This window comes from Periplaneta americana, chromosome 17, assembly GCF_040183065.1.
Source record: "Periplaneta americana isolate PAMFEO1 chromosome 17, P.americana_PAMFEO1_priV1, whole genome shotgun sequence".
Lineage (NCBI taxonomy): Eukaryota > Metazoa > Arthropoda > Insecta > Blattodea > Blattidae > Periplaneta > Periplaneta americana.
Window position 1 is genome coordinate 9,770,802 of NC_091133.1, and position 17,808 is coordinate 9,788,609.

Consider the following 17,808-nt stretch of genomic DNA (forward strand, 5'->3'; position numbering starts at 1 on the left):
ATTTGAAATACAGAAGACAGTCTGTAGCTTGTGGTGACCATTTTTTCCAATTTAATGACTGGGTAGCATACCGCCTCTGGTTTTTCCCCCACTTCCCTTGTTCTAAACTAATACTAATAAAACAGTGTTCTTATATTTTGAATCACTCATTCCTGAGCATGTGGTCCCAAAACACTCTCAATAATGCTGGCAGCACCCACTGGATATTTTGCAAGCCATTTCGGAATCAGGTGTGAGTTTTGCAAGCAGTTTATTTTCACAGTCTTGAGTATTGTAACTTACACTGTGGACAACATCATGGTAAGCCGATACTATTCCTATCATGACAAGATTTTCTTCTTTCGACTCTTTCTATATACAAAATTTGGACATCGTATAAGACTGGCTAACATTTGTCAAACCACCTGTATTCTTTCTTTCAGTGAGTTTGCACTGCGCGTATTTCTTCATATCTTACATTAATTCTTTGTATCCCGATACATAACCTACATTCGGTAGTAGAGTCATCAATTTCCTGAAGTAATATTCCCCATTCTGTTAACCACTCATCTTTAAAAACACATTCAAGGTGGAATGTCCATCCGCCACTGTAAAGGAATATTTTCTACATTTATCACAGTCACAACGCATTTTAACTTTTATTACATTATATATTTGGAATTATCACTACATTAACACATTGATTATTGCGCAAAACACACTTAACGAACTAAATGTAATTATGAGCAGTGGAGAGACAGGCGTCATAATCTCTCCCAGCCATCATGCTTCACACTTCTTCCATTGGATGGTTCTCGACACCGCATATAGGAGGCATGGCAACATTTTCAAACGAAATGGTATTATCATGAGAAATGTTAATATAGGTGTGTAATATTATGTGACAGGTTAGGTTATGCTAGATTAGATATGTATTATGTAGCACCTTAGATTAGGTTAGATGTGTAGTATTATGTGAGAGGTTAGATTACTTTAGATTAGGTGCGTACCCAATATTGTAAGAGTTTAGGTTAGGTTATGTTAGATTAGGTGTGTAGGGGATAAGTGGGCGCAGTTCAACAGTGTTTCTATTTACATTTTTTTATTTACTTCCACTATACATATTTTGAAATTTAAATATCATAGAATTATAAGACACTGCTTAAACAATTCAGAATTTATATTTGTAGAAATTATATGTATGACGGTATCAGAAGCAAAGTGACATTTCTAATAGCGTGAGTTAAGTGCATCCAGGGCAAACTAAAGCATGTGAAATTTTAGTGGCAAACCACATCACAGACTAAAATTGAAATAAAAAATTTCAAGGAATTCGCGAAGCCTTAAGTACTTTCAAACACATTTTCTAAAAAATAACTTAAGTGCGCTTATACCCCTTAGCTTCTGACTCCCTCATACCTGAAACAAAACTTAAGTCAGAACCAACTGTTGTAATTAATTCTTGTAATATGTTCAAAACTGTTCCATATATGAACAGGTATGGTGCACTTCTGAACAATGTCCAAATTATCTGACAAAAAAATACAGTAATTAACGCTAAAAAATGACATGTAAAGAGCACTACTATGGTTACATTATTCTTTCTTTAACCCTTCGGTAGGAACTTGTTTTCAGTTTTCACTTAAAGTAACACCTGTCTCAGAGGCATATACAAGTTGGAGCAAAAACAGACGATTTAAATTTCGCGCCATGCCGCCATGTTGGTAGATGGCGCGCGAAACATATGCGATTCCGTAGAGCAGTTAATGGCCTTCAGTAACGATGGAACGCTGGTCGGAGGAGCACAGAGCTTTTGCCGTGGAATCATTTTTTTTAACAACGATCCCACGATGATTACACAACGTGTCTTTAGTCGATATTTTGAAATCGGAAGAAATGGAAACATTCCTACACTCCAAATGACACTGATTTGGCTCAGACAGTTGAGAACTACTGCTTCTGTTCGCAACAAACGGCCTTCTGGTCGTCCTCAAACAGTGAGAACACCGGAGTATGTGCAACGAGTGGCAGTCGCTTTTCAGCACAGTGCTCGGCATTCTGCTCGTCGCCATTCAGTCGTCCTACACTTAACACCTAGAACTGTTCGATGCCCATTCAGCAAGAGAATCAATGAGAGTCATCCGAGAATTGTTTCCACAACATATTCATGTCTCGTTTCGGGGATGTTGCCTGGCCTCCGCGTTCACCCGATTTAACGGCATGCGACTTTTTTCTATGGGGCTACTTGAAGGAGAAGGTCTGTGCTCATCGGCCTCACACAATTCAAGAACTGAAGCATTACATCCGAGAATAAATACGAAGAATTCCAGAGAATATGTTGCCTTAAGTCATGAACAGTGTTAAACAACGTGCAGAGATCTGCCTGGTGTCGACTGGAGTTCATCTGAGCTACATATTCAAGAAGTGACTTTGGACAATTAGCCTTTCCAATGCAGTTTACCACAGTGTAGCTAGTCATCATTTAATTTGCTATTAAAGTGTTTTTTTTTCTAGTTACTAATCATCTAATTGTTTCCGTCCCTCCTTGTACAAAACATACATTATGAGACTGTCATCTGACGCATGGCCATCTCCTATGTGGCGAGCCTCAGCCGGAGTGTGATCTATGCCATGTTCCACTGACAGTGGAACATTTTTTATTACAGTGTAGAAAATACGACCGTGTCCTTTGGCAGTATGTAATTCGGCGACTCTACGTGACGCTCTTGGAAATGATTTTAATTGTACAAGTGCAGTTCTGAGATTTTTATCGAATACAGGACTTGAAAAGGTGATCTAGTTTTTTAATGACCCGTTTTACTTATCCTTCGGACTTTCGACATTCGGACCTTTTACATCCGTGCATTTTATAAATGCGCCAGACAATTTATTTCTGGTGGCATTTGTTTTATTGTTTTGTTGTTTCTTTTTAAATACTACTTAGTGTCTGAGAACTTCTCACTGTTATGGTTTTTATGCTTCACCTTGTTGAAACTGCATTTGCTTGCCTCGTTTTAACCGTTACAACGCTTTTTAGTTCTTTTAAGCATTCTCTTTATTGTATTGTGTTCGTGTTTAGTGAATGATTTTAGATAAGGACGGAAATAGCCATAGTAACTGACGCGCCCTTTTTAAATCCCACTAACTAACTACATTATGAGGTATACCATGCCTGCTAGGTAGAATATTCATATTTTCAGACATACCTTAAGCGGAATCTGCCTCTCAGACAGGTAGGCCCTACCTATTTCTACAGTTATTTTTTTACCTGAAAAATGCCAAAATAATTATTTAGAAAATAAAGTATATCATTTCTTCTCTTCCAATTTTCGTTGTAATAATTTGACATTCATATGTATTTTTCTTTTTTTGCAGAGACGGTATACAGCGTGTTAATTAAGTATGGAATATTTCTAATAACTCTTTATATATTCCTTTTATGAAAAAACACCAAAAACCAAAGTTGTTAGAGATATCTAACTAAAACTTATGGCTGTGGTCTCACAAAAGTATTGATTCATATATAGTATGTGGCAAAAAAGAAACACTTTTTTCATGACACCCTATATTAAAATTTACATATTTGACATCTTCATTCAATTTTACATACAAATGGAAGTTAACTCAGCATAAATGATGAATACTCTCTTGTAAATGTTACGGTTCTTTCAAATGATTTGATAATGTAACACAAAATAAATGTGTATTCATATGGAGTAAGTCCTGAAACAAACAAAACAATGACATAACTGTTTCAGAGAATGTTTAAAATTATGGTTCTTTCAAATGCTTTCATATGTACCGGTAATACAAACTAAATGTGTGTAGGCTATTCATAATGGAGTAGGCCATGAAACAAACCAATAACATAAATCAACAATAACTCCTTTTTATACCTGATTTTAAAACTGTTCATCATAGCAATGCTTTCCGAAAGAGAAAGGATAGAAATCCTAATGGACATTGGTTATGGAGACAGAAAGTGAAATCAACAAGAGGTATGTAATTTATTTAATGAGGTATGCTCAAATAAGAACATAACAGTCAGCAGTTTCAAAACCAGTAAAAAAAAAAAAAATAAATAATGAAACAGGAAGTGTCAAGCATAAAGCAAAAGCTGAAAGACCAAAAATAACTACAGGTGATGAAAATGCCCTTGATATGTCATGCATTGAAGAAGATCCTCATAAATCAACTAAACAGGTGGCACTTAAATATGTCAGTATGGAAATTGTTGAAATCACAGAAATGACATCTTGTGCAAGAGTTAAATGAGGATGATTTTGATAGAAGGAATGAATTCTGTGAAACAATGATTGGGGTTTTAGACCAGAACCCACATTTTCAGAAGTGTATCATATTTTCAGGTGAAGCAACTTTCTCCCTACATGATACTGTCAATTACCATAACTGTCGGTATTGGTCTCCTTACAACCCCCATTGGATGGCAGAAGCACATACACAGTATCCCAAAAAAGTCAATGTCTGAGCAGGTTTAGTGGGAAACAGCAAAATTGGTCCATTTTTGGTAGACGGAAATTTGAACTCTGATAAATATCTACAGCTTCTGCATGACGATCTTATACTGGTTCCAGGTGGATTGACATACCGGACTTTACCTCTGCTATTTGACATAAAGTAATTTGACATAACCTATTTTACATACAAGTGTTTGGCTTATTTTTTTTTTCATGTAATTCAATTTGACACCTTTTAGATATACTTTTTCTGGCGTAGAACTACTTTGTTTCATTTGTACATTCAGATACTATATTTTGACATACTCTATTGTAATTGTATTGTACACAAATAGTTCCTGTTGTAGTTTCTAAGGTTACTGTCTTTGCTTAAATATTATAGAGGTTTCAGATGTATAAAAATTTATGGAGGGTGAATTTAATGAAACAACAAGAGGAGGGCAACATTAATCTTTCAGGGATTTTAATATCATAAGCAGAGAACGAACAACAATAATGGACGTACGTATTAGTTATGCATCAGGAAATCAATGTGCAGAGGATGAGCGATCACTGAAGGTAATACACCAAAAGTCTTAAAACACACAGTTCACAATCACGCCTCAAATGTGAAAATGATATCGGCAAAGAGGACTGTAACAAATGTAAGGCGAAATGCTAGAGAACATCCAGAAGAGCTACCAGAAAGAACTGTAAGGGAAAATCTCGCGGAAGTTGAAGAAGGAGTATTAACAAACCTTCCTCAAAGGAATTTCCTTAAACCGTTAATTAACAGTCTCCACCAATGCAAATCTAGTCTTTCAGGTAAAGCTTCCTGTAAAGCAAATTTGAATAATTTCAAGGGAAAAATTGTTCCGGGGCCGGGTATCGATCTCGGGATCTCTGGTTGAACGTACCAGCGCTCTTACCAACTGAGCTACCCGGGAACTCCACCCGACACCGTCTCAACCTTTCCCTTTATATCCACACAACTCGCGTGGGCTGACGAAACGCCAGAGACCCACATCGAGTGCACACAATCTCTGTGTGACTTGGAATTGTGGTTTTCTGTTAACGTACACAGTGACGTATACATTATGCAAATCTAGTCTTTCAGATAGAGCTTCCTGTAAAGCAGATTTGAATAATATATTATGATATTGGCCACGACTACACACTTACGTTGAGAGGAGAGCGGTTTCTTATGTATGAGAACTTAAAAGAACCCGGTGATAATGTATATACATCATATGATAATCTTCGACGCTTAGGACAAGTGCAGTACGGCTAATGAATGGGACTTTTAAAATTTCACCAACAATATTAACTTAAGTATATACTATACATGGTTTGTATGAAAGTCCTGCATTTCCCCTGATTTTTGTGCTTCTATCTTCTAGAGAAGAAGCGGCGTACAGCATAGTACTTCGAGAAGTTAAAACGACTGCCAGCAAAATAATATAGTATTGAATCCTACGACCATAATCAGTGCCTTCGAGTTGGGCATCGTGAATACTCATGAAACCATTTTCCCTGAAGCATCCACACGTCATTGCTACTTTCATCTAGGCCAAAGTGTATATCGAACAATACAAGCAAGAGAATTACAACCAAATTACGACAACCCCGAAGACAGAACTTTTCGAGAAGCAATTCACCAAGTGTTAAGTTTGGCGTTTGTGCCTGAAGATGATATACCTCAAGCTTTCGATGAATTATATGATCAAGTTCCGGATGCAGTAATAGACATAATGAACCATTTCAATGTAACTTTCAGTAGCAGAAGACTGGCAAGGGGAAGAAGAAGAAAAGTATCTCCCCACTATCCTTTACGTCTGTGGAATCAATTTCTTGCTTGCAACATTGCCCCACACGAACAATCTAATAGAAGACTGGCCTAATCGAATTCAATTGATGGTGGGAAAGAAACATCCATCTCTGTTATACACTTATAGCAGTTTTGAAAAAGGAACAGGAAGATGTGCACCAGATGTTACTGGAGCTCGATGATGGGACGAGTATACGAGATGGGCAAAAGGCCATTTACGCAAGAGTCAAGAGAACACTACAACATATAGCTCAAAGATATTAGATATCAACAACATAAGGATGAGGAACGAATTTTGGATTACTTAAGAACATATGGTCATAATTTTACCTTATAATTTGTTATGTTCAATTTTTTAAATGTCAGTACATTATACAAAGTATGTCAAATGAATACTATACCAAATTAATAGAATGCAAACGATAAGTATGCCAAATTTAATGAGTAGGCAAAATGTGAAGCATGTAAAAACAGTGTATAGATGAAAAAAAATATGTGTATTAACGATGTATTATAATTTTGTATGTCAGTTTTGAATATGTCAGATCTCTTGTGGGTGAAAAGTAGTAAGTTATGTTAATCTGCCCGGTACGTGTTATCTCAGCTTTCAGACAGTTGTTTCCTCGTGTGTGTCAAGGGAACATCTGGTTTCAACAAGATGGCGCACCTCCACATTATGGTAGAAGAGTACCTAATGAATTTTCTCAACCAAATGTTCCCTGGTACATGGATTGCAAAAAGAGGACACATTGAATGGCCAGGTAGATCACCTGACCTCAACCCATTGAATTTCTTCCTGTAGGATTATTTAAAGTCCAGGGTGTATCATGATAGACCGAACAGTATTGAAGACCTGAAATTAAGGATTAGTAATGAGATGGAACTGATCACTCCTCAAACTGTGAGAGTAAATGGACTGCTTTCGTGATAGACTGGGGCATTGTTTGGCCGTGAATGATTCTCATTTTGAACAAATGTTATAATTTTAAACATTCTCTGAAACAGTTATGTTATTGTTTTGTTTGTTTCATAGCCTACTCCATATGAATACATACATTTATTTTGTGTTACATTATCAATGCATTTGAAAGAACCATAATATTTACAAGAGAGTATTCATCATTTATGCTGAGTCAAACTTCTATTTGTACGTAAAATTGAATGGAGATTTCAAATATGTAAAATTTAATATAGAGTGCCATTAAATAGTGTTATTTTTTTTTCCACACTCTGTACATGAATCAATACTTTTGTGAGATCACAACCATAACTTTTAGTTAGATATCTCCAACAACTTTTGCTTTTTGGTATTTTTTCATTAAATGTATATGTAACGAGTTATTAGCAAAATTTCATACTTAATTAACACACTGTATGTTTGATAAGTAATTGTACGACATTTTGCATGCAATTTTTATATCTAGCTTTATAAAAAAAATAAATAGGCCTATATCATGCTGACATATAAAATGTTTTTCACTTTTCTATGAAACAATTAGGTGGTGTAAACTGAAAGGGATAGAGAACGATACGAACGAATGGCAAAACGTTTTATTTCACATAAGAATTACACTTCGGCATTGTTTTACAAATCACCCATCACAACATTAAGTTAAATTACAATCACAATTTCTTGTGAGTTTTGACTCAGTATTTCTAAAATGAAAAACTAACATCTTGAGAAAACTAACAAAGGCACTTACTTTTCAAACTTCACAAAAACAGTCTTCTTTTTTTCACTTGATCAGTCTTTACTGTGACTAAAAATGAATGACTAAAGCCGTGCCTTCACAAAAGCAATATTTAAAATGCTAAATTGAACAAGGAATTGAGGCTTCTGTGCTTGGAAAAAAGAGTTACAACTGCAGAGGGTAAAATAGAAGTACAAAAAAAGAATTCACGATTCACGTGTGAGCTGTAGACAGGATATCAACTTTATATTAAAATCTGGAACAACATTAGGCTATCAACACATCAATCTCCTAATGCTACAAAAATGAGAATGGCTCACAAATAATTAAATGGACATCTAATCTTATATCAGAAGAATATCATGAAGAGAAAATCTAAAAGAAAACAACTTACCTAATTAAGTAATCTATACTAATAATAAATCTGTAGCCGAAATGTTTCTGGTAAATTTCTATTTTCCAAAAATAATTGGTGCCAACATGTATAATTAATCATCCTGAAACCGAAAATCGATTTTTTGACATTTTTGTTTGTATGTCTGGATGTTTGTTACCTTTTCACGCGATAATGGCTTAACCAATTTATATGAAAATTGGAATATACATTAAGTTTGTTGTAACTTAGATTTTAAGCTATATATCATTCAAAATACTTTATTTAAAAGGGGGGTTATAAGGGGGCCTTAATTAAATAAATCGAAATATCTTACTTATTATTGATTTATATTTAAAATATTACATAACAAATGTTTCTTAAAAAACGATTTGCGATAAGTTTTATACTATGCTAAATTTTGATAGGACTAGGTCTAATATTACTATGATGTACTGTACTGTACATAATAATATTTCCGTGCAGGTATTGGGCATTACCATATGGCGAGATATATCCGTTTTAAAATAACAATGCTTTTTATATAATGGCCAGGTCAGATTAAAATACGATTAATAAAGATGAAACAAATGAATCTACATTTATTTAAGGCGGCCTTGAAGTCCTTGGGCAACAATCGAATTAATTCATGGATGATATGATATGTGTTTATAATATACTAAATATTATTATATTATAAAGAGATTGCGTATAATTGATATTCGTGTACCTATATGTTAATTGTAATTTATTAAGTTTATATACTTTAAGTGAACCATTATTAATAAATATCCATATCAGTATTATAAAGACAGAGTATTTGTGTGTTTGTATGAGGCAATCTCAGGAAACTATTTAATAGATTTAAATAATTCTTTCATCATTGGAAAGTATAGTTCCTTTAGATGGACGTAGGCTTTCTGTCATTACAGAAGCTCATTCGAGGACTGGGCACAAATGCAGATAAGATAGCACTAAACAGAACCTTACTCACAGAAAACTTAATAAATTGTCGAAACTAATAATAGCTATATGTACTGCAGTTAAAGTTAATGCTATTTTGAGATACCGTACTGAAATTTGATGTTTGATTCGCGTTGCGTTTTTTTATGAAAGAATGAAAGTCAGGGATGGAATAATTTTACAAATACACACGCGGCACATATTAAGTATTAATTATTCATTAACATAACAGTACCAGTACATATTTTCATTGCTTAATTAAGTATTTGGGTGAGCTACGGTAATGTATAGCCTACTTAATAGGCAAGTGTTCTATGTAGTGCACAATACTCCATATTGATTAATTAACAAACACCCATCTTTGTCATGACTTGTGGTTTGTAGGCCATCTCAAACCCCAAACTCCATCCCTCTGAGCGCGAGATCTTATATATTCGGTCAGTTACGGCTGAATGTTACAATAAAAACAAATAACAACATAGGTGCCTCAGTCATAACATCATACCAGATGAAATTATGAAGTAATTACATAATGGGGTGAAGAAGGGATAGTGACGCGAAACATACAGCCTCTCCTATCCAAATGCCATCCTCACCTTCCCGTGGTCCACCCTGTTTCTACCAACGAGGAAATGGCGACGGAGTCACAGCGGTATAACTGTTTCATCAAATGCAGAGGAAATGCTGCATTACAAGCCTGTCCAGAGGCTAAAAGTGGCAGCCCCACTACTGGACTACCTAACGATAAGGCTAGTAACCTATCTTAGGGAAAACTACATTACTTTCAAGCCTCAAACAAGCAGTATAAGGATAGATAATTTGATGACAACCCAGAGCAAGTCAACGGTTAAACGAAATTGGATGATCAAGTCATAATTTCCAATTCAGAGGATAATTTACAAAGAGGATTGTATACATTAAATGAAATATTAAAAGATTTTGGGATGGAAATTTCAGCACAAAAATCAAAAGTAATGGCATTTTTAGGACAAGACCCAGTGAGAAGTAAGATAATACACAATAACCAATGCCTCGAACAAGTGCAAAATTTCAATTATCTGGGTTGTGAAATATCTTATCAAAATGAAAAAGATGTGAACAAGAAAATTACCAAATTTACACAAATTCTAGGAATAATAAACAATACATTAAAAGCTAAATTAGTACAAAAATCTACAAGAATAAAAATATATAATACACTAGCATTACCCACCCTTCTATACGGAAGCGAGATTTGGACATTAAAGAAAAAAGACATGAACAGAATCAAAGCAACGGAAATGAAATTTTTCAGGAGAACAGCAGGATATACTCTTTTAGACCGAAAAAGGAATGAAGAAATTTTAGAACAATTAGAAGTAGAGTCAGTAGAAGAAAAAATCACCAGATACAAATTCAATTGGCTAGATCATGTAAGAAGAATGGAAAATTCAAGAATCCCAAAAATTATAATGCAATATAAACCTAGAGGACATCGTCGACCAGGAAGACCGTTAAGAAGACTGCTAGATGGGGCCGAAACAGGTCTACAGAGGCCTAATTCGTGAAGGATGATGATGATGATGATGATTACATAATTAAAATACGACTATTTGGTCTAGGGAGCATTTGCTTTTGTTGCAAGAATAATTCGTTTAACATTTTTGTAAATTAGTCTTGAATACGTTGCGCTGCTGGAAAAGTTTTTCTTCCTGAGATTCAAGAGCCCTCACAACCAATTAAAAACTTAGGTAAGTACTTATAGTAGTACATCCGTTATCAACACACCTTTTAAATAATATAGGGCAGTACAACACTTTATTTCAAATAGTATCGTTTGGTGACAAAACTCCTTCCAGCTGAGAGTAACAACCTTCAGTTCTTACAAATATATTCTATTTCAGATGCTGTTAGGTCCAACATAATATCGAGCTTAAAAGTAGAATTAATCGAACAGCTTCATAACCTATCCTATTGCATGGTAATAACAGTTACATTCATAGTTATAAATACAATTTAGAAAATAATTCAGGAGCAAACGCTTTATAATTGATAATAAATTATTTATTAACTAACAATAACAAAGCTGTATTTGGAACTATAACAGATTTAAGTCAATGATATTGAATATTATAATAAATTTTATTTGTAACAAGTGCAGTGAAGTGTGCGGGTACGGCTAGTATTAAAAAAAGAAATGGCTCAATTCATTCACATACACATTGCAAAGTTATTTGAGTGCTCCAAACACATTTTACGCACTTGCAGGCAGTTAGCTGTATTCTTCTCATAGGGGCAATGGCCACGAATTCCCCCCCCCCCCCAGAGCCGAATTAGCTGTGGTATGTTGGGCCTAAAAATTTATCTGGCAGTGATAAAAAGAAAGGAGCTGTGGAGGCTACTGGATTGTTACATCAGCTAGAAAAACTTGACACCTTATTTTATTTGGTATGTTTAGATGATATAGTTTGATTAATTAAAATGTGTCTCAATGAAACTTACAACAGAGTCATATAGGTCAGCTTCTGTCTGGTGCTTTTCCAATTCACTGCAGGCTAAGGCAAGGAGATGCACTATCTCCTTTACTTTTAACTTCGCTCTAGAATATGCCATTAGCTAAGTTCAGGATAACAGAGAGGGTTTGGAATTGAACAGGTTACATCAGCTGCTTGTCTATGCGGATGACGTGAATATGTTACGAGAAAATCCACAAACGATCAGGGAAAACTCGGAAATTTTACTTGAAGTAAAGTGATAGGTTTGGAAGTAAACTCCGAAAGGACAATGTATATGATTATGTCTCGTGACCACAATATTGTACGAAATGTAAATATAAAAATTGGAGATTTATCCTTTGAAGAGGTGGAGAAGTTCAAATATCTTGGAGCAACAGTAACAAATATAAATGACACTCGGGAGGAAATTAAACGCAGAACATATATGAGAAATGGTTGATATTATTCGGTTGAGAAGCTTTTGTCATCTAGTCTGCTGTCAAAAAATCTGAAAGTTAGAATTTATAAAACAGTCTTATTACTGGTTGTTCTGCATGGTTGTGAAACTTGGGCTCTCACTTTGAAAGCGGAACAAAGATTAAGGTTGTCTGAGAATAAGGTTCTTAGGAAAATATTTGGGGCTAAGAGGGATGAAGTTACAGGAGAACGGAGAAAGTGACAGAACACAGAACTGCACGCATTGTATTCTTAACCTGATATAATTAGACGTTTGAGATGGGCAGGGCATATAGCACGTATGGGCGAATCCAGAAATGTATATAGAGTGTTAGTTGGGAGCCGGTGGGAGAAAGACCTTTGGGGAGGCCGAGACGTAGAAGGGAGGATAATATTAAAATGGATTTGAGGAAGGTGGGATATGATGATAGAGACTGGATTAATCTTGCACAGGATAGGGACTGATGGTGGGCTTATGTGAGAGTGGCAATGAACCACAATTCCTAGTCACACAGAGATTGTGTGCACTCGATGTGGGTCTCTGGCGTTTCGTCAGCCCTCGCGAGTTGTGTGGATATAAAGGGAAAAGTTGAGACTGTGTCGGGTGGAGTTCCCGGGTAGCTCAGTTGGTAGAGCGCTGGTACGTTCAACCAGAGGTCCCGGGATCGATACCTGGCCCCGGAACAATTTTTCCCTTGAAATTATTCAAATCTGCTTTACAGGAAGCTTTACCTGAAAGATTAGATTTGCTAAAATGTTTTTGCTTAAAAATCTTCAAAATAGCAACTACTGGACACGTGCACTATTATGTCCTCTTGATCTTGACTTTATATGTTGTTATTTGTGGAAAACACAACACAAACAGATCTGACAGAGTAAAAATGCACGCTTAGACTAAAACACAAAGCAAGAGTTTGACACACAAACTCGCCAAATCAAAAAGAGTGAACATAGCAGTACATCAAAATGGGTCTTTGTCCATCATCTTGGCTTGTGCTGATATCTGTGGGATTTCTTTTTCAACTGTGTTTCCATAGGAAATGAATAATGTAACAGACCTGACTGACCTACTGGACTAGAGTAATTATGTAATCATATTTAAGGAAATATAAACTCAGACATAAATGAAGAAGGTTTGGTAATACCAAATGTATCTTTAATTTTTTTTCTGAATTACAATATTAAACAAACCTTTATCAGGACATAATCATGCTCCATTTTAAAAACTTACCTAGTATGGACACTGCGTTTTAGCTGTCAGTATCAGAATTTTATTTTATTCTCGTGAAATATTTCACATGAAGGAAATTATTCTTGTGACGTTTACTACATTAGTACTGAAACTACTCACTGTTAGGAATTTATAACTCTATCGTTATAAATGCAATAATGGGAAGGGTAAGAATTGATGGACATCATTTGTTATACAAATTCAGCAAATGACCCAGAAACAAATAGGGAACTGCTACACATCACACCAAATGTGCAGATTTAAACATACTGAAACAATAAGAAACATACAAGGACACAATAATATACCCACAGCATATATTTAATACACAATTACAATGAATACACATACAATATTCGACCTCATAATTCACAACAAAACAAACAACCATCCTCCACTATAAGACTAGCACATCCCACCTCCACCATTCACGATAGCAAGCGACGAAAATCAAGACCAGCTGGAACAGCACTGAAGATGACACCACGTCTGTCATAAAGATACATTATCTTTTTTAAAAGGTAACACTTCTTTGTAACACTTTCAACGTTTTAACTGTAGGAAGCTTTATAGAGGGTCCATCGGAATGAATTTGCCCCCGAACGTGTTCCTTGATAGTTCCGCTTCAGTGGTATATATCTTTGAGCAGCACAAGCCATGCAAGTTCACTTCCATCATAGCGAAGACAGCTGAACGTCGTACATTATGTTGTTGAACCATATTAATAACAAATGACTATTCTGTGATTGCAAAGCAGCGACATTCTCGTACCAATTTTAGAGTAGGTCGACACAAAGGAATTCCTGATAAAAAAAAAAAACATACCGTTATGGCTGATAAATTTCAGACGAAAGGTTCAACTTTCAAATAGAAGTCGTCCAGTAAATATCGCAGGAGGGAGACACGCTGTTACCACTTCTCCACGACACGATGTTCAGCCACTAAACATGCTCTGGCATTGGGAATATCTGATCGGAGAGTCAGACGAATTTCACACCTAAACCTCAAGTTCCGTCCCTACAAATTTACGGTAGTTCAGGAACTTTGGCAATATGACTGGTCCAATCGCCAAGATGCTTGCGAAACCATACTGAAAAAAATTGTCCAGCAGCCCTCAATGGTGATTAAACTCATTCTCATTTGTCGGGGAGCGTCAGCACAAAACCTTCGGTACTGGGCCCCAGAAAATTCTCGAGAAATGCATCGGCCACCTCTCCACAGCTAGTGAGTGTTTGGTGTGCTGTTGCACAATTTGGAAGAAGGACGCACAGTTTCTTTTTTGTGAGGACAAGAATATGGACGATATTTTCTTTAAAACAAAGTGGAGTCAAAATAGCAAGCATTCTTCTGTAAAATAGTAAAATAAAACTTTAGAAGAGATCAATGTCTTTTATTTATTATGAAGTTGGGGAGATCATTCTGTCGTACACTAGATAGGCTATATCCAAATAATTGCATTTAAATTGAGTCGCCTGTGTACGCGGGAGGGAGTCTTCAGATAAGCCAGTTGTGAGAAACAATTTCTGTAGACATCGCATAAGAATGAACTTTCGACTATATAAATTCGTACACATTGGTTTAAATACCGACTAACATTCTCCAGAAACACTTAATTCAAATACCCTTACGCATGTATGCTTACATGTTTCCTTAAAAGTCCCAATAGCAAGAAACCCTTCCCACATACATCGCACTTGAATGGCCACTCGCCTGTGTGTATGTGTGCGTAACTGCCATGATCTTGAGAAACTCTTCACACATCGCACTTGAATGGCCTTTCACCTATATGTATCCGTGCATGCTTGCTTAAATCTCCTTTTGACGAGAAACACTTCCCACAGATATCGCACATGAATGGCCTTTCGCCTGTGTGTATGCGAGCATGTGTGCGTAATTGTCCCGATTCTAAGAAACATTTGCCACACACATCACATTTGAATGGCCTTTCCCTTGTGTGTATCCGTGCATGATGCTTTAAATATGGCTTTGCCAAGAAACATTTTCCGCAGACATCGCACTTGAATGGTTTCTCATTTGTGTGTATGCGTGCATGTGCGCGTAACTGCTCCAAACTTTTGAAACACTTCTCACACACATCGCAATTAAATGGCCTCTCGCCTGTATGTATGCGTACATGTGTGCGTAATTGCACCAATCTCGTGAAACACTTCCCACACACATGGCACTTGAATGGCTTTTCCCCTGTATGTACCCTTGCATGCTTGATTAAATTTCCCCTTGCTGTGAAACACTTTCCACACAAATCGCACTTGAATGGCTTCTCTCCTGTGTGTATGCGAGAGTGAGAGCGTAATTGCCACGATTCTAAGAAACATTTGCCACACTCATCACATTTGAACGGCCTTTTCCCTGTGTGTATCCGTGTATGATTACCTAAAAGTCTCTTTGTAATGAAACACTTTCCACACACATCGCACTTGAATGCCCTCTCGGCTGTGTGTAGTCTTCCATGTCTCTTTAGATAACTCGATTTAAGAAAGCACTTCCCACAGACATCACATCGCAATGACTTCTTAGTATGTATATGGAAATGATGTTTGAGCGATTGCGGTGTTACAAATATCTCGTTGCATATATTACACCTGACAGAACTAGGGCTTATGTCACTAATATTTGAGACATCAAATCTATTGCTACAACACTGTGTGAACTTGTCTTCTTCACGATCAACGCCAGGGCCCTCTTGGGACGCACTCTTCTCAACATTATCCACAATGCTGTTATGAAAATAGAAATTTCTCAGTCTTCATGATACACAATGTGATCAGATGAAAATATATTAGGCATAATGTGTGTAAAATTCAGAATAATCTTGAAAAAAAAGCACCTAAAACGATTCATATCCACGACATATAACCTGCAGCTAGTGCCACTAACATACAATATCGAAACATTCGATCGAGATTTGGAATATTTTCCATTTGGGCTATTCCATATGATATCGATCAGTAAAAAACATCGCATTTTTATACCCTAATTTTTTCCCTATTTATACAAGATGCTGAGGAGATTGCATTTGCAAAAATATACTATCGGAAGTGAAACGGGTTTCGTATTGTTGAGCGACAAATTTAGCGTATTTTAGAAAAACAAGCCTATTTCAGCGCTCAGAACTCTGGAACCATTTACTGCAGAATATTGAACGAGAGCTCATTTTGAAGCTGACATTTGGTAGGTTATGATAAGAAGTAATACTTAGTTTTATTGTATACAGAGAAAGAGAGAGATAATCTGATTTTACTTATTTTTAGGCTTTTTACCCATTTGTAGAAATATAAAAAAAATACTGACAAAAAATCTTGCATTATTAAGAGGCATTCGGCATTGTTTGCTTAGAGTTACGGCAATAAGTTTCGAGGGTATTAAATAAATTATTTTCACACTCCTGGACTTGAAAGACGCAGTACCGAGAGATGAAGATAAGCGAGCGTTGGGCGTCATTTTACTCCTGTGTTTATGAAAACCTGTGACAAAGGTAGCCCAGCTATGCGCTACTAGACGATACGTCAAGTATTTATGTCTCCTGGCCTTGCTTCCCTCGGCTAGCTCCCGCGTCACAGTCAGCTGGTTAGCTCACGCGCTTACTATTTATTTCCTTTATTTGATATTTTCAATACTTTCTTATCAACGTTGCACCAGTAAAAAATATGTGTTTATTTGTACTTTCAACGTGGAATCTAACCATAAATTTTTTTAATATTTTTTTGTGGGCAAAGGCGTCTTAATGAATAAAAATCTAAATTTCTCTATTTCCATAAAAATAAGAACTGTTTACATGTCAATATAAACTTTAACTTGTCAGCATCAAAATAAACCATGACTTTGATCATTGAGTGAAGGGTTTCGGAGCCACAACAATTTAAAGTTGCTAATTTTTTTTAAAGTATGATAAATTTAAATATGTTTAATTTAAACACTATGAAGTTCTGATGCCTCAAACTTTGCACAAAGCATTGTATCACAGTTGTCTACGGACAGAAAAAGTTTCATTGTATTTAAAAATTGCAAGGTCAATTTTCTCTATATTTCAGTCGATTTGAGATGGAATAGCCCATTTAGACCTCCAGATCCTGGCTTTGTTGGCTAGGTTCGTTCCAGTTTATGATCAACATAATGAAATTTATTTTTTTTTCTCTTTTATTATTTTTTGAGCACTTTACTGTAAATGATTACCTAATATTTGACTTAGTTTAATTGTAATTTTTTAATTAATATTTTTAAGATAAATTGGTTTTTTATATATCTAGTCCAGCCATAAGTTATGTCTCTAAGTTTGAGTTGCCGCCAGAACATACTAGGTTGGCACACCTGTGGCTTGGCACGCCCAGAGTGGCA

General features: G+C 35.9%; 1 protein-coding gene across 4 annotated transcripts in view; it reads right to left on the bottom strand.

Annotated features, from left to right (window-relative positions):
• Positions 1-13,745: 13,745 nt before the first annotated feature.
• LOC138693036 (gastrula zinc finger protein XlCGF26.1-like) overlaps positions 13,746-17,808 on the bottom strand; it is a 101,199-nt gene continuing 97,136 nt past the window's right edge. For 3 of the 4 annotated variants that reach the window (XM_069816559.1, XM_069816558.1, XM_069816560.1), the window contains one exon: positions 13,746-16,190. In XM_069816559.1, coding sequence (XP_069672660.1) covers positions 15,206-16,190 — 985 coding nt within the window. In that variant the 3' untranslated portion in view covers positions 13,746-15,205. The remainder of the gene's footprint in view (positions 16,191-17,808) is intronic. The other variant, XM_069816568.1, reaches the window with a different exon arrangement.